The sequence below is a fragment of the Cucurbita moschata genome, unplaced genomic scaffold, assembly GCF_002738365.1.
Source record: "Cucurbita moschata cultivar Rifu unplaced genomic scaffold, Cmos_1.0 Cmo_Scf00003, whole genome shotgun sequence".
Lineage (NCBI taxonomy): Eukaryota > Viridiplantae > Streptophyta > Magnoliopsida > Cucurbitales > Cucurbitaceae > Cucurbita > Cucurbita moschata.
In genome coordinates, this window is record NW_019268519.1 from 574,769 (window position 1) to 600,189 (window position 25,421).

General features: G+C 38.5%; 3 protein-coding genes and 1 pseudogene across 9 annotated transcripts; 2 read left to right on the forward strand and 2 right to left on the reverse strand.

Moving 5' to 3' along the window:
- Positions 1 to 29: 29 nt before the first annotated feature.
- On the reverse strand, positions 30 to 7,012 carry LOC111434964. 4 transcript variants are annotated; one of them, XM_023072328.1, is made up of 5 exons: positions 6,747 to 7,012; positions 6,387 to 6,555; positions 5,047 to 5,418; positions 586 to 4,971; positions 30 to 429 (listed from the first exon to the last, which is right to left on the reverse strand). In XM_023072328.1, exons 2-4 carry the CDS (start codon positions 6,516 to 6,518, stop codon positions 616 to 618), a joined length of 4,860 nt encoding a protein of 1,619 aa, XP_022928096.1. In that variant the 5' UTR covers positions 6,519 to 6,555; positions 6,747 to 7,012; the 3' UTR covers positions 30 to 429; positions 586 to 615. The 4 variants fall into 4 exon arrangements, with proteins under 4 accessions (XP_022928096.1, XP_022928075.1, XP_022928089.1 ...); XM_023072307.1 differs by having other exon boundaries at positions 6,387 to 6,639; XM_023072321.1 differs by having other exon boundaries at positions 6,631 to 7,012.
- A 461-nt stretch (positions 7,013 to 7,473) lies between these two features.
- LOC111435070 lies at positions 7,474 to 10,372 on the reverse strand (annotated as a pseudogene).
- Positions 10,373 to 13,766: 3,394 nt separating this feature from the next.
- On the forward strand, positions 13,767 to 19,836 carry LOC111435024 (nucleobase-ascorbate transporter 6). Of its 3 annotated transcripts, none has more exons than XM_023072340.1 (15): positions 13,767 to 14,181; positions 14,520 to 14,688; positions 15,242 to 15,339; positions 15,437 to 15,613; positions 15,865 to 15,965; positions 16,242 to 16,317; positions 16,410 to 16,469; positions 16,618 to 16,802; positions 16,958 to 17,054; positions 17,242 to 17,328; positions 17,999 to 18,057; positions 18,161 to 18,252; positions 18,947 to 19,024; positions 19,114 to 19,274; positions 19,376 to 19,836. In XM_023072340.1, the coding sequence occupies exons 2-15, from the start codon at positions 14,592 to 14,594 to the stop codon at positions 19,592 to 19,594; spliced, it is 1,587 nt and encodes a 528-aa protein (XP_022928108.1). In that variant the 5' UTR covers positions 13,767 to 14,181; positions 14,520 to 14,591; the 3' UTR covers positions 19,595 to 19,836. The 3 variants fall into 3 exon arrangements, with proteins under 3 accessions (XP_022928108.1, XP_022928121.1, XP_022928112.1); XM_023072353.1 differs by lacking the exon at positions 13,767 to 14,181 and adding an exon at positions 14,227 to 14,354; XM_023072344.1 differs by lacking the exon at positions 13,767 to 14,181 and having other exon boundaries at positions 14,371 to 14,688.
- Positions 19,837 to 21,966: 2,130 nt separating this feature from the next.
- On the forward strand, positions 21,967 to 24,571 carry LOC111440926. 2 transcript variants are annotated; one of them, XM_023077758.1, is made up of 4 exons: positions 21,967 to 23,467; positions 23,498 to 23,645; positions 23,781 to 23,941; positions 24,047 to 24,571. In XM_023077758.1, exons 1-4 carry the CDS (start codon positions 23,276 to 23,278, stop codon positions 24,161 to 24,163), a joined length of 618 nt encoding a protein of 205 aa, XP_022933526.1. In that variant the 5' UTR covers positions 21,967 to 23,275; the 3' UTR covers positions 24,164 to 24,571. The 2 variants fall into 2 exon arrangements, with proteins under 2 accessions (XP_022933526.1, XP_022933525.1); XM_023077757.1 differs by having other exon boundaries at positions 21,971 to 23,645.
- The last annotated feature ends 850 nt before the right edge of the window (positions 24,572 to 25,421 follow it).

Sequence of the window (25,421 nt, forward strand, 5' to 3'; positions counted from 1 at the left end):
AAAAAAAAACGAGGGTAGAACTCTCTGGCTTTCAGGGAAAAAAAATGAAATTATAAATATGCTCAAGGCAATTCACCGGTTCATATTGGTGAAATAGCTGCAAAAAGGATGGGAAAGATTTTGAGTTCAACAGTATATTAAATTGATGCACTGAACACCTTTATCGGCACCAATTATCAGATAGAGCATGCTTTTCCAACAGTTAAATATCTACAAAGATGAAATTATCTGCAGCCACCCAGAACAAATTCAAGTGACAAGAAGCTTGAAGGCCCCAGACATTCCTTTTTTAAGTCACAACTGATACAGAGAAAAGGTGTGGGGTTGGAGACCATGAAGAACATGAGATACTACTCACTACCTCCTCCAAAAAGCACACCAAGATGACAACCAGCAGTGGAAGTCAGCTCAATGCCAATCCTCAAAGCACTGAAAAACAGATAATTAACACTTTCAACATTAGAAAATAAATCATGGAATATACATATATTCATATTAAAGCGCCATCCAACACCATGTACCCCCATCCCACCCTTACAACATCTTTCCCCCGCGGTCAAAACTAGAAAGATTAAACAAACTCACCAGCTTTGAGGATTCAACAGGATCTTTCTGCTACCATGATGACTGTTTGTACCCATCCCACCCTCCCTCTGGCTCTTTTCTCTTCATCATGCCAATTGCTGGCTGGTAAATCCTCATATGCTCCTCGGTGGTGGCTTGCGAACTGGCAACAGATAGTTGCCTTGGTACCAAGGACGATGATTCCTCTCTTCCTTCAACGTCTGGAACAATAGGGCCAGCATTTAGATCTAAACCTTGTCTCCCCCACTTTCTACTACTATCAGAACTAGTATTGTTGCCGCCATCTGAGTGACTGACAACAAAAGGTCTTGGATAATGCGTTGAAACTGCACCGGGAGGAGCTAAGAACTGTGAAGCGACCGCAGGGAAGCAAAGCCTGCCACCAGATGACGAATCAACATATGTTGTTGCGTTGCCTGAAAATGTGGCCGAGGGTAGAGGAAAGCTGTTTCCAAAAGACAGGACAGGATATTGAAAAGTTGAAGGAAACGGCACTGCAGGAGAAGATGATAATACTTGGCCTCTAAAGACATCGGTGCTATATGGACTGGTACCACTTGTGGGTCCCAAAATCCTGGGCGGTCCATTTGTTGCAACTGGAAAAGCCTGTTCTGCTCTATCAGGCATAATTGATGGAATTGCAACAGCAGAATAAGCATTTCCTGGAGGAAACCAGGATGGAAAATTTCCTATTTCTGCATTGTTCATCCAAAGGCCAGAAACAGTTGGCTGGGATGGCATATGGCTTCTAGCATGCTGAGGAAATATTGACGGTTCAGTAGTGCTCTCATCAGCAATAGGCCCATTCAAATCAAAGTCCCTGTGAAAATTCACCTTGTCATTGAGACGAACAGTTGATGATTTAACACTAAGAGGAGTTTCTATTCTACGACAGTTGTTCAAGGAGAAGCTGCTTGGATCAGGAGCATCATCAACTCGGTTTAAGTCAAGATCTAGTCCTCCAGAACAACGCCCATGTGTGGAACCTATATCACGTGCTAGATCACGATTATTAACCAGGCCAGACTTAGAAGCTACCTCCTCAGAAAATATCTGGGGATTCATATCCTCAAGAGTCCTTTCATCAGGAACATTCAAGTCAATATCCAATGGGGGTCGTGAAATTTTACTGGCTGCAGCATCAGGAAGTGAAGCAGTTGGAGCACCTAGTGGCATATCTAGAATTTTTCTAGGTTCAGCAGGTCGAAAAGCACTTGTGGCGGCTGATCCTTTCCAGCCAAGTTCCCCTTTACTCCTCAATAGATCATCAGGTGGTACAAAGGGTCTTTTTGCTGCAGCTGCAACTGTAATTGAAGCAGGAATGTTGCTTGCCACATTAGATATAGATACAGGAAAGGGTAACGGACTAATTAACTGAACAGTTGTAATTGAAGCAGGAATGCTGCTTGGCTCACTGCATTTTCCATCATCTACATTAAAGCCTTCATTCAAATCAAATTCCAACTTAGCATCCATATCTGGCGCTCCTGAAGCAGACATGGAACCAACATCTGCAGCAGTGGATGTAGACTCCTCTGCTTCTTCTGCTTCAGCACCAGCTAATTTGGACCTCTTGGATGGAAGAGGCTGTTCAGTTTCTCGAACAGGAGTGAGAATAGATTGCCAATGATGTGTTTGTCCTCCATTTTTCTCCTTATTAAATTTAGATTCCAAATTTTCCTCCATGTGCTCGCCCTCAAGGTTGGTCGCTGAACATGAGCCACCTACACTTCGGGATTCAGATACCATAGGATCCAGGTCGCTTTGAGGTTTTTCAAGTTTCACATCAGCTGATGTGTTGGTTTCATCATTCTTCTCGCCCTTCATCTCACTTGCACTTACAGAAATCAAATTACTTGAAGAGCCTGAAGCCTGAAGTAATTCATCATTCCTTAATTTGGCAGAATCGCAGTTCAACTTGGAAGATAGCCTTCGGTCAGATGTACTAACACCATGCAGTCTATCGTTTGTATTGCCATCAACTTCTTGCAACCTATGCAAAGGGTCATTAACAACATCCGCTTCAACTTCACGATTCGAGATACCATCACCAACCACACTACCATCAGGCAAAGAACTGCTTGGCTTAGGTTTAGATTCTGGACTGCTATCTCCATCAACTACATCAGCTGCCTTACTGTCTTCAACTGGTTTAGCCCCCTCCATCTCAGAGCCCTTCTCTGGCATCCTAGAAGGAGAGATAGGCCCTCCAGCCTCGTTCATTTTTATACAACCATCTGGAAATGGCACAGCAGTTGGTTGCAAATTTACACCAGATGATTTTGAATGACCACTCAAATCTCCAACCGGTTTCTCTTCAGATTGTGAAGCACACCTTCCATCCACAATTTTAGCTCCAAAAGAAGTAGTGATCACGCCCTGCTCAGGAACATCCATAGCATCATTTGACTGGATGTTATCTCTAGCTTCCTCTTCAGGATAAGATGCTTTAACTTTACAATCACTGCTTCTGGAGGTTCGGTCAACTGCAGTGATATTTCCTTGTGTATCAGAAGGCAAAACAAAATCAGACTTTGACATCTCAACGGCAGCTACACTAGCAAGTAAATTCATTCCAACATTATCCATGAGTGAGGTAGGCATACTAGCTTCGGAGCATTTAATACAACTCTCAATTAAAGCATTTATGGAGCTCAAAGAAGCTTCATGTAACTTCCCATTTTTATGATCATTCGCCCTTGAAACTTTTATGTCCTCAACAGCCTGACATCGATCTTCACCATGTACAGCAGCAGGAGATCCATCGCCATCATCAGAGCCGGTCACCATATCCTTTACATCACTATTCTGCCAGGACTCGACATTCACATCTCCAGTAATATTAGGCTGACAGGTATCACTCTTACTGTGATCAAATTGATCATGCTTCTCTGAAAGTGGAGGAGAAGAAGCCCTGCTATTCATTATTGAAGGATCTTCAAACGATCCACCACTGACACTGTGTGCAGGACTTCGGCCACGATTGGTGATCTTAACTATCAATTTAGGACTGTTTCCCTCACCAATAGGTCCATCAGATGCCTTTTCATAGGTCGTTCCCGATTGTGATGATCTCTCTAAAACTGTGTTTCGGTGCAAAGAACTTTTTCCTGACCCTACATCTCGTTGAGCCCCGGAGAGAACAGTGCTAGGAAATCCATTGACTGATTTGCGCTGTCGAGATCCACCACCTGAGATCTTATTCACACTCATTGAACCAGCAGTAGAGCTTCTGGCATCCTCCTTCCCTAAACCACCACTTTTACCATGTTCGCTAGAACAAGATTGACTATTATTATGGGACTGACTGGAACTGCTACTCTTTTCATCCCTGGCAATAGTTTGAGAAAGATCAGCTGTGCCACAAACACCAGGATTTCTGGATGATCCATCTTTTGAGTTAATACTTGCTGATGCGGGTGATAAAACTGGTTTCATAGAACCAGGAGAGGCAGATGCAGATCTTGTAACACTATCATCCTGAGCAAGCTTAACTGAAGCAGATTTGGATGTAGAAAGCTGAGAAACCGAGCTCTTCATGGCAACTTCAGAGGATGCATCTTGGTTCCTCCCACCATGAGCAACTTCGGATGATCGAGTTCTTGCACTCCATGCAACAGCTTGGTTTGAACCAGACTTTGCATCATTAATGTTCATTTCAGCTTCAACGCGTTTTTTCCATGTGTCCACTAAGCTCCTTGCTTTCTTCTGAATTTCCAAGTTCTTATGTGAGCGTAAATGATTCACAGACTTTCCAATATGGCACATCTGCAAAGCAGGAAGATTTACAGGTAGTTTATCAAGGGCTCGAAGCAAAATCAGTAGAAATTCCTCAACTGCTTTATCGCTATCCTTGGGGCTACCGCCACTGCCAATTTTTCCCTTGTGAACCTCTTGGAGCCATTCATCAAGCACAGGTAAACCCTTAAGATGCACAAACTGATTAAGGCACTCAACCTTATCTGTGGCAGCTATCACACCTGCAAGTGCTGATCTGCCAGCCAAATCAATTTTTTTGTCACTATCAGACAGCATAAGCTGCACCAATTTCTCTACAGCTTCAGAATCAACTAAGCTTCCTTTTTCAGCAATTTTTGTGATCTCAAACTTTAAAGTATTTTCCAATCTGCAGTTAGCAGAATCCCCTTCATCAGCTTTTACAATGCGTTCACGTTTAACAGATTCTAATCCCTGGTCACTCCTCTCTCTTTTCTTGCCTTTCGTGTGAGAAGGAAAGGTGGCTTGAACACCATCTGAATTAGCTTTTAACTGAGATGTTGATGTTGGACCACTAGTAGGCTTAGGTGATCGGCCACCAGGTTGGACTGAAGCATGCATTTCTAACCTTGTCTTGTCTAATAATTGATCCACTTCTTCCCGATGTTCCTAATAAAACAAATACAATTAACCTAATATCACACCATCTAATAGAGAATAATGAATAAAGCATCAGGAGCTTACATTAATATAATCCTGATCAGTTAGCCACCATAAACACTTCTTCCTTATGTCATACACTCTCCGGCACACAAATGACGAAATTCCTGATGGAAGTTTGATGTCCTTAGGAAGGAATGCAACTTTACACGGGTGGAGTAAAGATGCAGCAGGAATTTCATCCTTGTGAAAGGAATAGAACACTTCGTTGGGCGCAGCTTCCAAAAGGATGCCTTTGCCGAGCTTTAATTCAGAAGATCGATAAAGCCAATTCACACCCAACTTCAATTTATTCTCCTTACCAGTAGTCAACCACCGGATTATGCCAATAAAAGGTGGGGAGTCTTTGGGGGGTTTGAAAAGAGCACAATCACCAACACTAATCCTACGTCCACCCTGTTCAAAGATAGTAGAGAATAGTGAGTCATAAAAAAGAAGTGCCTGCCAATAGACATTTGAAATTTTAGAGGGTAACTAAAATATTGGAAATAGCAAGCAAGACTAGAGGAAGCTACATGATATTATAGCACATGATGTATTCCTTCCCAGCTCCCAAAAAAAACCCATGAGGGGGAAAAGCTTGCACCTTTTAAGTATAAAAAACAGCAATGTTTTCCTCATGAGAACAATTCCCTTATGCGAGCATACGTGGATTCAATTATATCATCTAATACACGTCCAAACAATATTTTAAGAGAAAATGTTTGTTGAAACACATTGAATTGCTTCTTGATTCAAACTAGTCAATAAGATGTCTTATTCGATCACCATATACAAACCCATTTCTCAAAATAAAAAAGGTAATAAGAAACCGCTGAAGTTAAGTTCATGAACATCCTGCCCCTGGTGAAGCAAATATGCCTTGGGATTAGCATCAAACCTAAAACAGATGGGTCGAAGGCAAAACATCCATCGGTTGGAAGGGAAAAAAAAATTGGCTAGTTTCAATGAATTAACGCCCCGTCCTAAAGACAAAGAATCTACATTCGCATTCGGTAATGCCGAGCAGAAAATCAGTTGCATATTTTTTTGTAATAATCATGAGACTTTTTCTGAAGCCTCCAGACCGCTCATCGAGTGCCAAGATCCACAAAAATTTAAATTAAAAAAAAAATCCATGCCGCACCCAGGGCTTGAGAGACATTTTACTAAATTCGTCCATAGAGAAAGAATGAACATTAGAACTAAAAACAATTCCTCCCTCCAACATTGACGCAACCAGCAATTTCTTCAACCTTTTCATTTCCCTACAACAGCGAATGCTTTGTTTGCCAGCACGAGCTAAAACAAGCACAAAGAAAGCTGAACCACAAAGGGAATACCTTAAAAAAGGACAATCGGGATAAAGAAACAGAAAACATTACCTTGCAAAACGAAGTAGGTGCAGATGAAGACGATGACGAAGAACCATCTGCTTCTACGATCTGGGTACCGCGTGTGGGGACTGTCCACATGTGCCGACTCCGTTTCCAGTTCTCACCTCGACGCCCATGCATAGCCTTGCATTTTCCCCAATTCCAACCTCGATCCCACCTTCACGCCGAACGAGTACCATCAATCCTAACCCTAATTCATCAGACGAAAGGCAATTCAAAACTATCCGCTTACCGAGAAACCCTAGATCAATACAAAACGTTGCCCTGGTATCATGTCCCGATAGAGGAAAGAGGGATTTTGCGGAAATCCCACACCGGCGTACCAATAAATACGATTCTAGGGTTTACCTTATCTAACCAAGACTGATCCAATTAAGGTCCCGATCCAAGCAGACGCAAGAAGAAGACGATTAAAGATTTCGAGCCGCCTTTCAACCTAGAAAGAGAGAGAGAAAGAGAGAAGAGTGCGAGAATCTAGAGAGAGAAAATCGAATGCGCACATAGAACGGGGGATGATGAGGGAGAGGAGTAAGGGGAAAAAAAAAAAAGAACGAAAGAGAAAAACGGAAGGCAGAAAGGAAATGTGTACTTGGTACTTGGTAGGGAGCCGAGACCGGGCAGTCCCGGGCAGATCGGGCAATTTGGGCTGAGTAAATGATAAATAGACATGGCGGTGATGCAACTCCCCCCACCACAGCCCCAAGTGACTTGGTACAACGTGCCCCAAAATGCTTTTTTCTTATATTATAAAAAAAAAAATTAAAAATTTGACTTTTGATTTTAATTACAAGGCTCTGACATTCAATCCAAGGGCCTTAGCTGCCTGATTTCGTCATTGTATGGGTCCCACAACCCCTTTCCCATACGGGCATCCTCTTCCAAGGGGTGGTTGGGTTACCCAGTCGGTGACGCTCGACCCTCCCTGTCTGTCACCAAAACCCATATAATGTACAATTTCCTGAGTGAGTTTTGAGTACATCGCTCCAATAAGATTGCCCCACGTGGCAAAACTTGAAGAACAAGAGGAGAAAGAAAGCTGCAGAGAGAGAGGGAGGGAGGGAGGAGGGGTCCCTCATGAACATAAACAATCTTGATTAAGAAGCTAATAAAAAAGCAGAGCAAGTCTAATCAACATACTCTCATTTTCCCAACACAACAACATCAAACCATCATTATTTCCCCCTTTTTTCTTTGTCAACTCTTTCATTTTCAGCACACACATCACATCTAAATCTTCTACAATAATCTTCTCCATCATCATGTTCCCACAATTCATAACCATCTCCAAATCTTCCAATATCGTGGTTAAAACTAGATTAGACTCCTAACGAGATCCTCGATTACACAATCAACTCAATTCATAGACGCCCGACTTCCTCCCCGTACAAGGCTGGGTTCGAATCATTGATTAGCTTATTATCATCCTCCTCATCTCTGCGGATCTCCGAGGATCAACGAGATGTTTGATTCGACACATTGACTTCCTCACCTAAATTACGATCATCAGCAACCAACGTCGAAATTAGAATAGAGAAGTAGTTAAACGATAGCTATTAGCAGTTCTAAGGGAACAGATATAACAAAACATAGAAAGCAAATTGCGCCTCTATTTACCTTGGGAATGCGTTCTGGATTAGGAAACCTTAGATTTTGTGCGTTAATGCCGCTGTGTCATCAACATATTTTTCTCCTTCAACAGGACATACCATAACTCATTAAGATCGTCCCAAGACTTGAGCCGCAGTTCAGAAGCCTTCCAACTTCGACCTGACAGCATAGACATTGCAATGAGAATCTCAATATTGTGTTTTGAAGAAAGCACAAGATCTCAGCCATGAGATTCTAGTGGACCCACTTGTTCTAACAACTAAAGTCTAATGAAGGGCCTTTTCTTGCCTTCCATTTTTCAAGAAAAGTGAGTTTTGTCTTTTAACCCACAATTGTTTATCTATACTATATATTTCAATCAGTCACAATACTGAAGAAAATTACCAAGCAACAAGTGCCATTTCTGTTTGCAAGCATCCAGAACAAACCGTACGTCCACGAGCTAACCGTACAGAGTTATATATCAAGAAATTCATAAGATACAAAAGTATCTAAGCCTATAGTAATGGAGTCAAACAACTTTAAGGATATTCCTATCCTACATAGGTGGCTACCAAGAAAGAGAACCTTCCAAATCTCATTAGAATTTTCTATTACATACTCTGGTTTTGATTGTTTTAGCTTTTAAAAGACATCGTTATTCCTCTGAAGTAGGGCCTATATATATATATATAGCAACTTTGTGCAAAGATCAAGTCTGAGAATTGAGATGAGGAAAGTATGCATCTAAAATCCTTAAACAAAAGCCTCTTGACAAAAAGGAAGCATTCAAATTTGTACTAAGAGAGTAACTGCATGAACAGACACAATGCTAGAATATTAACATAACACTTGTATCTCGTGCGCAATCATACCGAGAGCAATTTGTAAAAATTTCAAAACTCCACATAAAATTTTCAAAGGTCGATCATATGGCACACATTACACAGTTTCAGCAATAAGAAAGCTGTGAAAGCCAAAAGGTATAGAAGCTAAGTAGATAAATCAGACATGATCGTGGCAGCCAACATCTGTTTAAAGTCCTTGCTCCTAATTTCACTTCGCAACGAATCGGGTAATTCTACAAACAACCATGTTTTCAAAGAAAACAAAGAAGGAGAATTCTACCATCAAACTCAATATATATGTTTATATGTTTTATCAATGAAGCCGAATCCAGAGTCCCCAGCGACCAATTATTTGAACTTTGATCAAGTACTGGGTAGTCCATAGCCACTTCTAATCTTGTTTTCTTAAAAGATGCCTTCAGACTCCATGCACAAGAAGGAGGGTATTTACTTGTAGCATGGTGGCTGTATCCAAACAATTTGTATTCATTCCCATGAGTGAGTAGACCCTCCACGACTTGAAGTTCAAATTCCACTATATCCGACCAGACACCCAGGTATATATTGTCATCCCCAACAAAAAGGATCTTGAGGCAAATTTTTGCAAATTGAATGAACCAAAATACAAATTTATTGATGGTTAACAAGGGCCAAAGCTCAAGGGAAATATAAGAATATACCATATACAACAGGTTTGTCATCGTCTGGACTTCTATGTGCCTCAAAAAACTCCTCGAGCGGATTGTACCCTGTCCTAGCTGTAGAGCCAGCAGCAGCTGTAGCAGCTGAAGTTTCTGATCTAGCAGCAGCTAGAAATGTCCGCCCAAATATTCGTGTCAGAAACATGCTGCACCAATGCTGCTTGAATTCAGAGACTAAAACAGTGAGTCTACAGACAATCCAAAAACAATAAAAATACATAATCTGAAAATGAAATACCAACTTTAAATTTAAGCTTCCTGAAACCCTAACAATTAGAGCTGGACATAAATTTGGCTTGGTTCAATTCAATTTTCTACAAAATTCTTTTCCCTCTGCTTGAAACCCCAGATTTTAAAAAGATTTCAAATCAGACCAGATTTCAAACTTGGACAACGAGAAGAATTTTTTTCTATATTCTTTTATGAGCATACTTGAAGAACGAGACCAAGCAATGAGGGACTGCCGAAGAAGACTGGCGTGAGGCGGCGTCCGGTTACAGACTAAATGGAGATAGGAAAAGAATAACGAAAATTAAACTTCCGATGGGGCCGTGCCGGCGAGCAGCAACAACTGAGAAGGAGATCGCGAAGAAAAGAAAACAACGTCTGTCCCAAAATGCCGGCGAAGGCTCCGATTCACTCACCTCCGATTCTGAAGGTCGTAATCTTATTACAGTTCGACGGACTTTACCCAGAAGGGATATATTATGAACTGCAAAAACAAGGCTTGGACCCAGAAAGCGGCAACGATCTGGGTTCCGGCGAGTAAACGGCGACGAGGTAGCAGTGGTAACGCGGGACTGCGTAGTGCGAGAGAATTTGAGAACTGAACGCGGTACGTAAAATACCACAGGTTTTATTTATTTATTTATTTTCTTACAAATATTAAAAATCAAACTAAATTTTAAATTAATTAATTCAGAATCAGTGGGCCTTTTCACATATCCAAGCCCAAATTGTTCTGAATTGCCCAGATCCATCAAGCCCAAAATGAGTGTCGGCGTTGGACCTAATGGCCCGTTGTCATTATAAATGGGCCGTGCCGGCGATATAGCTAGTGGGCTTTTCTTCTTAATTAATGCAGGCCCAATAGAGAAACTCATTGGACCTATCCATTTATTATCCACTTACATGTAGCAACCCACATTCCAAAAAATAAATAGAAAAAAAAATCAAAATTTAGAAACTTAATAATCATTTTTTGTTATATTTTAAATAATAAAAAAATTAATAATTTATTGCACAATTTTGTAAGTCAAAAATCATAAATTAACACTTTTATTTGTAATTTGGAAAAAAAAAACTCGAAATTAGAAACAAGAGCACGAGAAACATGAATTTTGTAGAAAGTTCTATTTTCCAAAAATCGAAAACCATAAACATAAAACGTATCGAGATACACGAAAAACTTTAATATATATATATCAGTTGGAGAGGAGAACTAATCACCATTTATAAGGGTGTAGAAACCTTCCCGTAACAAACACGTTTTAAAGTAAGGAAAGCCCAAAAGGTAAAGCACCACAAAGGACAATATCTGCTAGCTATGGATGGGAGCCGTTACAAATATCTATATAAATATATATAAATAAATAAATAAAGGGAAAGAATTGGAATTGGAAAAAGAAGAAAAGAAGGGTGGATTCTTTGAAAACCCTAAAAATTAGGGTATATCCCTCATCCCACTAAAGTAAGGGAAAGGCAAAAGAATGAGGTTTTGGATTACAAAAAGGGCAAAAAGGGAAAAGAGGAAAAAGAGGCACAGAATTTGCAAAAGTAGGGTGGTCCCCACCTTCGGTTGAAAGCTACTTCCACTTCCACCTCTTTTTCTCCCCTTTTTTTTTATTTTTTTATTTATAAACAAATTACATGACTCAAATTCAAGATTTAAATAAAAGTTAAATAAATTCAAAATTAAAAGAGATTAATTTTTGCAAATCTTAATCCCATAATTAAGATGTGATTTGATTTAAAGTTAAATAAATTTAGAAATAATTAAAAAAATTGGGTGGGCCACAAAATAAAAAAGAAAATAATAATAATAATAAAGAAAAAAAAAAAAAGGAGAAAGTAAAAGTAGGTAAAGTATTGATTAAGAAAGGGGATATGCATATTCTGAAGGGAGGCTTTTACACGTATTGACAAATGTGGTTTGTGGACCATTCAATTTGTCTTTTTAATATTAATTTATCTTTAATCAATATTAATTTTCAACCTCCCATAATTCAAACAATCATGTGGGCGTTGGAAAATTATTTGCTACTCCACCCTTCTTTCTTCAAAAACAATTATAAATCACCCCATTCAAATTTAATTAATTTAATCTTAAAATAAAACAATTAATGAGTTTAATTAAAAAAAAAAAAAAAAAAGGAATATGGCAAAAGGATAAATATAAAAGGGAAGCTTCCATGGAAGCCGTGACATTATTCGAATTGCTTTCTAGTCCCTACTCTTGTCTTTATTTTCTCCTATGGTCCCTCGAGCCAAATGTGAAGTTCGCACGTGTCATATTTTCGCTATTTTCTTTATTTTTTTCTAATAAATGGAATTAATTACATTAATTAAAAGGTTAGTCGATCACTTCATAAATGCTTCCAATGTAGACAACCTTCATAATTCAACTACTTTTTCCCTCTACAACTAAAATATTAATTCCAAATTATTTTACCAAACAAATATATATAAATTACTTACCTCCTTTGAACATTTTTTTTTAGTTTTAAAAATAAAAGAATTCGTATTCATTATTTTTAAAAAACATATTCTAACCATTTATCAGTATCACATTAAATATACGAGGAGAAATGTATAATTTAATAAAGTTGGTACGATATATCTACACGTAAGCACAGTGAGCTTTTCATCAGCGTTTTTATTATTATTTTTTAATGTGATATTATATAGGCGAATAGTCGAGATTCATAATATTGTCATTTTTGAGTTTTACTTTCGAGCTTAGCTCAAGATTTTAAAACGCGTCTGTTAGGGAGAGATTTTCATGCCATTGTAAGAAATGTTTCGTTCTCTATCTCTAATGAATGTGAGATCTAATGAACATTTATAAACAATCCAATCCATACATATGAGCATATGGAGTAGAAAAATTTAAAAGAAGTATATTTTTAAAAAAATTTAGAATTAAAAAAGGTAATTAGGTGGGAGAGGAAAGATTGGGTGCGGGTAAAAGCATGGTAATAAAATATTATAACGCGATGGACAAAAAGCCAAGATCGAAGGCCATTGCCAGTTGTTTGACAAGATACGTCTCGTGTATATATTTACTCTTTTATTTCTTATGGGTAATAAAATTATTTATTTTTTGTTTTTTTTTTATCCCATATGAATTAATTTAAAATAAAAAAAATAAAAAGATAATAGTAAAATAGTAAATAAATTATAAAATTTATGAACGTAGGGATGAAACTATAATTTAGCTTAAAATATAATCCCGCATGCTGATTAGAGAGTTATTAATTTTTGGATTTATATAATTAATGATAATAAAAGTATATTCGACTTTTTATTTATTTATATTGGATTATTAAAATTTGGAAAAATAGGGATGTGGGAATTTTGTCGGCGGGTTCTTTCTCTTCAACGCTGGCTTTTGTGGATTCGGGTGCCCCTACTCCAGGCCCGCCCGATATTCCTTTGTTACACCTCGCACGTGATCCCCACTCTCCCAATCTCCAAATTACCCTTTCAATTATTTGCACTCGTTAGGGTATCAACCCTACATCCATCCAAGGGCATTACCGTCTTTTTGTAATACACTGACCTTCTTTCTTCTGCGTGTTCGGGAATCCCGTAGAGGGCGATTGGCATAATATTTATTATATGTTTGAAAAAAAAAAAAAAAATACTTATTATCATAATATTACGTTTAAAATTTTCATAGGATATTAAATGAGAAGAGAATTATATTTGAATTTTTTTTTTTAAAAATTTAATATAAACCAATGATATTCTTTTGGTATAACATTATAATAAATTAATAGTTTTAAATTATTTTTGAGAATATTATAATTTTATAAAGTTGAGAGATTTTATATATAATTGATGAAAAGCCTAATCTCTTTAGTTCAGCAACCGACGTCGTTTTGGATTCATTTAAAACGTCGTGGTTTTGGACGTTTGAGCAACGACGTCGTTTTGGGTGTTAGATTAATTGAATTTGTTTATGGCGTGCTGGTGAATCAGATGTATATTAAAGTGGAAACAGCGAAGGAAGTAAGCTGCTCTAATGACTGTTCTTAAGACATGAATTTACTAAATCTGGGAGAAAATGCCAAAAGGGTGCGTAGAAATGGAGGAATTTCTTGAGAGAGAAAGTTAGAGAGAGAGAGAGAGGAAGGTGGAAAAAGCCACTTTGCAGCTACCCCAGTGTATATGCAGTTTCTTTTTTGTTTATCGTATCATCCCATCTTTCATACCTGCTTCAAAATCACAGCATAGCTAACTCTTAAGCTGCTGCTGCTGCCGCTGCTGGTTCAGTTCTGGGACTGTTCTTTTGCTTCAACCTATTTTTTGGGGTTTTTCCCCCTCCGTTTCCAACTTTTTCAGTGAACTTTAGGGTGTGGGGTTAATGGTGTATTGACTTTAAAGCTTTCCCACTTGATTTTGCTTCTGAAAGATTGTTAAAAGGTACTTTTACACATCTTTTTTGTAATTATATTTGTGGGTAATTACTAGAATTGATGTTTTTCTTTTCCATTTCATTTATCGGCCATGGCTACCTTATCGTTTCTGTGCTGTTTATTTTATTGTGTGGAGTCCCATCTATAACTTTTCCACCTAGTATTCTTGTGGAGGTGCATGTGAGTGTTTTACGCTTCTGGGTCCTCATGTTTTTTACTGTTTTCTCTGTTCTGTTCACACATTTGTGTGCCGTCATCTAAGATTAGCGCATTTCCCTCATCTGGGGGTTTGTTTTTGGACGATTTCGGAGGTGGGTTTTGCTTAGATTTGTGTTTCTTGTACAGATTCTAGCAAATTTCTGTTTCTGGGGAAGAAAGAAGGGGCTGTTTCAAGCAGAGAAAGCTGTAGAGTGAACCATGGCCGGAGGTGCAAAAGTAGAGGAACCACAGGCTCATCCACCCAAGGATCAGCTACCCAACGTTGCTTACTGCATCACTAGTCCACCACCATGGCGTGAGTTTCTCCTTTTTGCATCTTTCAGAACATTCGCCTTGTTTTACCCATAATGAACTTAGTTTCAGTTCGATTCTTCTGAATCTGGTTAAGCTATTTTCAGTTCTTGTAGTTTCTTGAAAAGAAACGAGATTGCATTAAAACAAAAGAAGGAACAGCCTACTGCAAGAATACTTTCCAATTGTTGAACACACCACTGTGTATTAATTGCTGAAAGTAACTGTTTCCCTCTATGTTTTGTTAGATTTTGCTGTTTGGATATCATATTTTTATTTGTCCGCGGACGAATCGAGATCAGAAAGCAGCTAGCCATTTCTATGCTCACATCTTTTACACAAATGTTGTTTTTGGCCATTGTTTTCCCCTTTTTTGTTTTAACCATACTTCAAATGGGTACTGAAATCCAGTTTTGAGCATATCAATTGAGTTATTTATTGCGTTTCACGGGTTGATCGTTCTATTTTTTCACATTTCTATGGATTCTGGTTGTTTTTTCATTTAGTACCACCATGTACCTCATACATTTTGTTCTTAAATCTTTTCCTTGATGCAGCGGAAGCTATACTTCTCGGTTTTCAACATTATCTGGTGATGTTAGGCACGACCGTTCTTATTCCTTCTTCTCTCGTTCCTCAGATGGGTGGTGGATTTGTGAGGCCTGAAGCTTTTGAATTATATTAATTTTTGTTGTACATCAATATTTGAAGGTCCCTTATAATCATGTGACTGTAACTCATTATTCTTATAGGAGGAGAAGGCAAAGGTTATCCAAACCTTGCTCTTTGTTGCTGGTTTGAACACGTTGCTACAATCGTTCTTTGGAACTCGGTTACCCGCTGTGATTGGAGGGTCGTATACCTTTGTACCAACGACCATTTCAATCATCCTTGCCGGTCGATTTTCTGATACAGCTGATCCTATTGATGTAATGTAAACTAAATCCTTCTCGGTTTTAACTGAATTGCGTATAGGTCAATCTGATGAATGGCTAGTGCAGGGCTTCATGCTGAAAGAGAAATGCTCATTTGTTTCTATCTGTGACTAATTTTAATTAGTGAAAGCTTTCTTCACTAGTTATAACATATACTATCAGAATAGAGGATCATAATCACTTACATGATAAATAATTGCTTATTTCGTACGGGGTCATTGACGTTGCTTTGCTGCTTCATTCAGAAATTCAAGAAGATAATGCGGGCAATCCAGGGTGCGCTCATTGTTGCATCAACCCTTCAGATTGTGCTGGGCTTTAGCGGTCTATGGCGCAATGTTGCAAGGTTGGTTCGGTCTACACTATGAAGGATACTGTAGATAAGCACGAAACACTCGAGTCATTACGAGTTGCTGGCACAAGAACTTAACTCACAATTTTTTTCATTTTTCGAAGTTATTAAGCTATTGTTAGATTGAAGTTGCATTTGAGATAGAGCTCTTCTTAAGAATGATACATTACAATTTTCCCTTGAAGAGTATAATTATCGGAACATTTTATTCGTGACCTGTCCCCTTTGGAAGTCTCGAGCTTCACGTTGTTCGCTGTTTCCATTTTTCAGGTTTCTTAGCCCACTTTCAGCTGTGCCGTTGGTTTCTCTAGTTGGCTTTGGGCTTTTCGAGTTGGGTTTCCCCGGGGTAAGTTTCTTTCTCTGTTCTTTTCGTTTTTAAAATTACATATTCGAGTACTTTTTCACTACAAGAAATCTGACGTTCGCCTCGGATGTTAGGTTGCCAAATGTGTGGAAATTGGACTGCCAGAGCTTGTCCTTTTGGTGTTTGTTTCACAGGTATTTCGTTCAAGCAACGCATATTCAGGGTTCTCTTTCGAGTTAGATTCTCTTACAAAGAAGATATCATTACCTTTCTTCCCCCTCTATTGACACTTTCTGTAAAGTCATCTTCTTTTGCTATAAACTTCGTATGCTTTTTGTGCAGTATTTGCCTCACGTGATCAAATCTGGCAAACACATATTCGATCGTTTTGCAGTCATTTTCTGTGTGGTGATAGTTTGGATTTATGCTCACCTACTAACCGTAGGAGGGGCTTACAAAGGCTCACCACCTAAAACACAACTAAGTTGCCGAACCGACCGCTCGGGGCTTATAGATAATGCTCCATGGTGAGTTTTGACCTGCTAAAGTTGATATGTGGAGCATGAAGTGCATTGAATTTTTGCTCAAGAGTCGAAAACTTAACTTTTCCTAGTTGTGTGCCATTATCATTAGTTCATTGATGGGATCAACAATATACTTAGCTCGGAATTTACATTTGTAGGATAAGACTTCCATATCCGTTTCAATGGGGGGCACCTTCATTTGATGCCGGTGAAGCCTTTGCCATGATGATGGCGTCGTTCGTTGCTTTAGTCGAGGTTGTTTTCGTTTTCCCAATTCAACGATCGCTCTGTTTACTGACCCATGAATTCATCCAATTCCTATTTTCTTCAGCGTCTATGTCCTTCGTTTTCTGGTTTTTAAAATTTTCAATGTCTTCGAAAACTGAAAGGTAGTTTTGTTATAATTGACAATACTTTTTTTCTCTGCTCATGTCAATTTCAGTCCTCTGGTGCCTTTATTGCTGCGTCCAGATATGCAAGTGCCACTCAGCTGCCGCCCTCGATTCTCAGCCGTGGTGTTGGTTGGCAGGTAATGTAAAACTAGCTTATCTATGTAATATAGATCGAGCCACATGGTGTTCTAACCCAGTTCCAACAATGCACTTTTCGGACCGATCTTTTCTATGTTCTATGAGAGCCTTCTATAGATATAACTTGTCTCATATTCTAATCTTGATAGATTCATTTCATTATACCCCTCCCCTCCCCGGGAACGCACCATTCTTATAGAGAAAGAGGCGCTTTCACATCTGTGTGACTCGAAGTTTCAGCGGTCCAAGAGTTGATCTACTTTCAGTTCTTTTCTTGCATATTGGTAGTATTTAAGGACCGCCAGAAAGATGAAGGGTGACGATGTAATAGGGATGTTGCAAGTAAACGAACACTATATCATCGTCATCAAGCTCGTACCTGACACAAATACTAGTTTTTTTCAAAGATAATCGAGTATTAGGGGCACTACTCCTATCATTATACTTGTGGCTTACCTCCACTAATCTTTCGAGAGGCTTTGGCCACTCGAAAATAGCTTTGGGAGACGGCATAATTTCATTGACAAACTAATAATTCCGAACAAAGGCGTTTAAGATGATTGAAGAGGTGGATGGGATCCTGTTAAGCCTTGATAGGCGCTATTATGCCTTCTGTATGACTAGTATCACATCTGGCCCCTTCAACTTATTGTGCAATTGTTTCTGCAGGGAGTTGGAATTCTACTTTCTGGGCTGTTCGGAACTGTGAATGGATCTTCGGTGTCCGTGTAAGAGTTTAGCGGAAAATTTTGCTGCCTTCAACAGTCTACTTCGATAAGTACAAAAGTTGTTTTCGTCCCGTTAAGATTTTCTCTTACTTTTTGTGTTCAGTGAAAATGCTGGTCTCCTCGCCTTGACCCGAGTTGGAAGTCGAAGGGTTGTACAAATTTCCGCTGGATTCATGATTTTCTTCTCCATTCTTGGTAACTTTCTAATATGACACACAGATATAAGTGCGCTTTGTAGTCTGCACGTGAGATCCCTTATCGGTTGGAGAGGGAAACGAAACATTTCTTATGAGGGTGTGAAAACCTCTCCCTAACAGACGTGTTCTAAAACCTTGAGGGGAAGTCCTTTAAGGGAAAGTCCAAGGAGGACAATATCTGCTAATGGTGGGTTTGAGCTGTTACAAATGGTATCAGAGCCAAACATGGTGCGGTGTGCCAGCGAGGACGCTGGGCCCCAAGGGGGTGGATTGTGAGAACCCACATTGGTTAGAGAGGGGAACGAAACATTCTTTATAAGGGTGTGGAAACTTCTCCCCAACAGACACGTTCTAAAACCTTGAGGGGAAGTTCTTTAAGGGAAAGCCAATGAGCTAGTGATGGGTTTGGGGTGTTACAAATGGTATCAGAGCCAAACATCGGGTGGTGTGCCAGCGAGGACACTGGGCCCCAAGGAGGTGGATTGTGAGATCCCACATCGGTTGGAGAGGGGAACGAAGCATTCCTTATAAGGGTATGGAAACCTCTCCCTAACAGATGCGTTCTAAAATGTTGAGGGAAAGCCCGAAGAGGACAATATCGACTAGTAGTGGGTTTGGGTTGTTGCACTGAACTCATGAGTTGGGCTGCTAAAATTGTTGTTTATCTGTTCTTTTCATCTGTGGGCTTGCAGGGAAATTTGGAGCTGTCTTTGCATCCATTCCTGCCCCCATTGTTGCAGCTCTATACTGTATTTTCTTCGCATATGTCGGTATGCATCTGTCTCGAGTAAACTGGTCGATAACCAGAGGTGTAAGTTTCGGGTTATCTTGGTCGGGAACTGATTCATTTTGTTTGCAGGCATGGGAGGTTTAAGCTACCTCCAATTCTGCAACCTCAACAGCTTCAGAACAAAGTTCATATTAGGATTCTCCATCTTCCTGGGACTCTCTGTGCCACAATACTTCAATGAGTACACAGCCATTAATGGCTTTGGTCCAGTCCACACAAATGCAAGATGGGTAAGAACGGACTTCCCCTCGTCTTTTTACGAGCTCTACACCGCTCTACACCACACATGTTAAATTCTTACGACAACACTCGCTCTTTTCTTTCTCTGCAGTTCAACGACATGGTCAATGTCCCGTTCTCTTCTGAGCCATTCGTTGCTGGAATCATTGCATATTTTCTGGACAACACACTGCACAAAAAGGGCGACGCGATCAAGAAAGACCGTGGCAAACACTGGTGGGCTAAGTTCAAATCGTTCAAGGGCGATACGAGGAGCGAAGAGTTCTACTCTCTGCCCTTCAACTTGAACAAATATTTCCCATCTGTGTGATTTGTTGGGCTCTCTGTCAATGCTGCTGCTGCTGCCGCTGCTTCATTAAATGGGTCTGTGGAAAATGAGAAGATTGGGTTCATTGTCTTGTTAATTTATTGCGAGTAGCAGCTGTATAAGATAGTTTCTTTTCTATATAGGATTACCTTAATAACTTCATTTCATTGCTTCGCTTTTGCTCTTTTGTATATCCAACGAAGAGGTGGATTTCCATGTGTCTATGAACAAACAAACATCCGTTCAAACTCGAGTATAGTTCAATTGATTATGATATATGTTATCCGCTAAGAGGTCAGACTGAGAACAGGGCACGTGTCACAAGGCGCGACACGTGCCACAATGGGGTGATGCAAATTGTCATAATGTATAGTAAAAAGTAAAAAAATGCCAAATTGTCAAGAATATGCAACTTGAGTATAGTTTAATTGATTATACGGTATACGTTATCAGCTAAGAGGTCAAACAGGTTGAGAATAAGGCACGTGTTGAACTCTAATGGGCAACCGAAAAAGGGAGGGTTATCGGTTTTAGGTACTAGTGGACAGACAAAGGAAGCATCTAACAATTGAAGGCCATTCATTTTCATTTAAGTCTTAGGTGGGAGGGCAATTCAAGATTGAAAAAGGGTGCATTTTGACAAGTCAACCACTGAAATACAAGGCCATGTTGAGCTACCCTACTACCCAAGGGACAATTATGCATGAAAGTGAAGGGCCACATGGAATATTCCACATTTTCATCATTTGGGGAGCTCTCTCTTAATAATTTAAAAAACGCTTTAATTTTCCTTTGAAATCATCAAAATGGTAATGGAATAGAACTTACGCTCCAAACTTTATATAGTATTACAGTGCACGTGATCTAGAACCACACTGGTGTTAGTTACTCATATCTTGCTGGCACATTTCGCTCTCACTCAAAAAAAAAAAATCCACTGTTGCTCCAGACTATCAATTTTCGATATCAACCGTTCCTTATGAACCACACATATGGATGTGACAGACAAATTACACAATTAATGCTTTTCATTTGAAAGAACAAAACAAGAAAACGATTTTTGGAAAAAAAAACAAACATTCAATCAAATTCAAAACTTTTGGAGCGCTTGTCACATTGAAGAACGGTTCAAGAAAACTTTTATTTCCTTCGACATTCGATTCACAGTTTTTTTTTCTCCATATCTTATATCTATTTGAATCATGTTAAGAAACAAGTTTCACAACGCTCGAATTTATATAATTTTTTAGTGTGGTTGGTAGAAATAAACGTACCGATGGAAAGAACGGTTGAAAATTTTTGGTTGAAAAAGTGCATAAATGCTCCAACAAGGTATTAAATTCATGAAAAGGAGGAGAAGAAAAATGGAACCCACTCATTTGTTATTTGTTTATGTGCACCAAAAAAAGGGAAGATATTTATATTTGTTGTATCTCATTCCTTTTGCAATACCTAACCCTCACATGCCTCCATTCTTCATAGTGTTTCTAAGCCTTTGACCAATCAAACTTCTTCATCTTCAAAGTTATGCCTCACATTATTGACACAAAAATCTGGGTTCGTCCGCGTTAAATGTTGTAGCTAAAGTGAACATAATATACCATCGACTAACATGTTAGAGGTTTGAATCTCCCATCCTCAAATATTGCACGGTCTAATTCTGTTAAAAAAAAATGAGAGGAATGAGTATTTTTTAGATTTTTTTTATATTAATAAATAAAATTGATAATAAATTTAAATTAAGAGGAAATCTAAGGCATGAATGCAACTAATTTAGGGATTAAAATAAATTATCTTTAATTTTATAATGAATAAAGATAAAAAAATAAAATAAAATAAAAAGGTACATCTCAACATGTGAGAGGGTGATTTGAAAATAAAATTTGACGCATGTGACAGTTATTCTTTCCATAAAAGCATAATGTATATCCCAAATTTAAGGGTCATGTCTCTTTGAATAACAAGTTTTATTAAAAGTTTTATACACCCTATTATTCTTTCCACTACTTAAATTAATATATTCAAATTTAAAGTTTTAATTAGGTAACCGCTCAGTCAACTGTTAGTACATATTGTCCGTTTTAGCTCGTTATTGTTAACTTCACGATTTTAAAATGCGTCTACTAAGGAGAGATTTCCACACTTTAACCAGAACAAATTATAACACTGTCCATATATATTTATGAATTGAAATTTTGAAAAATAAAATTATAATTTATAATATTTTAATTATTAATATATAATATATTTTAAATAAGAATTTTTATTAAAAAATTGAAGAAAAAGTGAGTGGGCTTCCTACCACTTGGAAGAACATTTATTTTTTGTTTGAATCAACAACAGTTTCGATCCAAATTCAAACAGCCGGAGAACGACAACAATTTCTTTTAAATCTTACGACCTCCATGATATTGGCGAATGCCTGCCAAGAATGTTGTGTTTTGAAAGCGCCATTTTCAAATCGGGTAAGCTTTCTTTATTTTGTCGCATCGATCTTTTAATGGATTATAATATTAGGGTTTCATTTTTCCTGGATCGATTAAACAAGCCCAACAACGGTTCCTACTAAGCATGATTACAATCCATAAGAAAATCCTTTAATTAGGTTAAAAAAAACCAGAAGAAGAAGAAGAAGAAGCTTTTTGGCAGCGAAGGCTGAGGCAGATGGAAGCTTTAGTGAAAAGGGTAAATTTCCTTTTTGAAAGGGAGATGGTTGTAATGAATAGAAAGAGCTCGTAATGTAATACCTAACCAAAAAAGAAAAAGGAGAAAACGTTGAGACTCTGTCTGAATTTCCCTTTGATGCGACAACACTCATTATACTGTTCCGCTTAGGGTTTCTCAACCTTGATTGTTTCATTCTTGGAAGCTATGGAACTTATTTAATTGCTCTGTTTTATGATTTATTTTACTGTTTTGAATGAAAATTCTGAAGGAGATGGGGTTAGGGATTGGATTTAGAGGCGCCCACAAGAATTTTCACCTCCAATTCTGGTCTGTTTCTTGTGGGCTACATGAAAACTACTCCCAGTTGTGTAATCCAAGAAGAACCACTGGAAGTAGAAGATTCAAGTTTTTTTTCTCTTTTTGGGGCTGTGGGAAATCTTTGACATTTTGTGAAGGGAAATTTTGTCTTCTTTGTGGTCCTGTTGAATCATAACTTTGAGAGCATGACATTCGAAATGTTTCCATCCCCATTTCATTTATTAATATTCATAGATTCCTTTTCATTTACAAAGTGGTGTGGTAGTCTTACTTTGAAGAATTCCATGGGGGATATAAAAAAAACCAAACTGAAAAGAGAAAATTATTGGGGAAAGCAAAGCAATGAGACTGTATTCATCATGTAATGCACATATCAAGACTTGAAGCTGTATTTTCACCTTTGGCACCAAATCCCCTGTTCCTCCACCCACCCAATCATATCTCAACACATCATAACTTGTTGGACAATGTTGCCCCTCTTTGTCACCTGAGTAGCCCTTTTAACCCCAAGATCTATTGAATAGATAAGAGGTTAAAGCTGCTGGTGAATGAGTACCTCTCTATCTCTAGTGGCTATAAAAAAAGATTGGTCCTCTTTCCTTGGCCTCCCCTTTTGTTTGTTCATTATCCTCTTCTCCCACAGTTTCATTCCCAGCAGCGAAGAGAGAGAGAGAGAGAGAGAGAGAGAGAGAGTGAGAGATGGGAAATTGTCAAGCCATTGATGCAGCAACACTTGTGATACAACACCCAAGTGGGAAAGTTGACAAACTATATTGGCCTGTGACTGCTAGAGAGATCATGAAGATGAATCCTGGTCATTATGTTGCTCTTCTTATCTCCACCACCATGGTTACACCGAATGAAAGTTCTAATAACAATGAAACCAGCAAGGTTGAGAAAAAGGAGAATGAAGCCAGCAAGGTTGAGAAAAAGGAGAATGAAGCCAGCAAGGTTGAGAAAAAGGAGAATGAAGCCAGTAGTAATTCGGTTCGTTTAACTAGAATCAAGCTTCTTCGCCCAGCTGACACGCTTGTTCTTGGCCAAGTTTACAGGCTCATCACTTCTAAAGGTGAGTTTTATATCTACCACCGTTCTTCCTCTTGTTTCTGTCTGTTTTTCATATCCAACCCATAAAATTCTTGAAATCTCTTAATTTTTTAGTCTGAATTTGAATTAATGGCTTCATTTTCTTTGTGGGTTTCAGAGGTTATGAGTGGTTTATCCGCAAAGAAACAAGCAAAGGTTAAACAAAGCCAGTTAGAAGCCGCTGAGAAGGCAGGGAGGAGGAAAGAACGTGCAGCCAGAGGCTCAGATTCAGCAGCCGCCGCCGCAGCTGGAAGATCTGTATCTGAAGATCCTTTTCAGGTGAATTTTTTAACAAACATCAAAACAATTCTTAACTTTGAAGGGAGTTCTTTTGACGATTGATTTAATTATAATTGTTTGTAAACGACTGCATAATTTTTGTAGGCGACCAAACACGAGAAGAACAACAGACCAAGAACAAGTACATCGACAACCTCGGCCATAGCCAGGTCAAGAACATGGCAACCTTCATTACATAGCATCTCAGAAGCCGGTAGCTAATCATTTATGTTCCCTATTTCCCACATGCTATTGAGAGACAGGGTGGCACAGATTGTCCAAGGGTCTTTAAACTTCTCCAAAGAGGAAAAAAAAAAAAAAAAAAAAAAAACAACAACAACAACGACAAAAAAGAAAAAAAAAGCAGAAAACTGGAGAAAGTGAAAACAAATAAAGTAGAGAAGCCAAATGAGCTTTTTAATTCAAGAAGAGAAATTCCTTCAAGAGCAGATCTGGAAGCAAAACAGCATAAAACCGTGCATAGGAAAAGCAGGGTGGGTAACATCTTTGTAAATTCCAAGTCCTTTTCAGTAATGGCTATTGTTCATTGTGCAAAATGAGAGCTCTGTTTTGATTACCACTCTGTTTCATCTGTTTTAGCAGAATAGAATAGACAAGTGATTGTGCTTACTCTACTCTGTTGTTTTTGTTGTCGTGTTCAAGAACATGTGGAGCTACATATTCGAATCTCTAATTCTATAGTTGAAGATAAATGTTAAAATGAGTTGAGTTACATTGCAGGGTTCATCTATCGAGTTCTTTAAAGCTTACAACTCGGGAGCGCAGTTGAAGTGACGTGGATTTGCTAGCTAGCTAGCATTGTACGGTAATGAGTCATTTCCAGCATACTTTCTTGGAACTAATCAAAATGGATCAATAATTGTGTCCACTAAATGTAGTTGGAAAGCTATGATTGTTTGGAGTTTAAATGTTACCAAGAAAATCAAATGTTGTAGGGTCAATAGTTTGGTAAAATGATTTGAAACATAGAGGTTAAGATATAATTAAAAAAAAGAGCAAGTCCATGCAAGTAATGAAACCTAAGACAAAATGAGTAAAGATTTAGTGCAATGTGACAGTGCCCCTCGTGCATAGCTACAGTTAAATATCATAATTGTGACCTAATTGGGATGTGATGTATCAGCACTACCCACTTTATTTATATTATTTTTTACTCTCATACAATCATTAACTTCATCTTTTTATTTAAAACAAGGGGAATATTCCTCAATGCCCAAACCATCATGATTTTAAAAAGTCCTTCAGATTTGAACTTTTCCTTTTAATTCCCCCCTTACTTCAATCCAAGGAAATTTAGGACGTGGGCTAGTGTGATATTTGTAAGAGTCCATCCCCGCTTCGTTCTCCTCTCCGATTAATGTGAGATTTCATAATTCACTCTCGTTTGAAGTTTAACGTTCTCACTGATACTCGTTTCCCTCTTCAATCGAGGTAGGATCTCACACTTAGGATCAAGAAA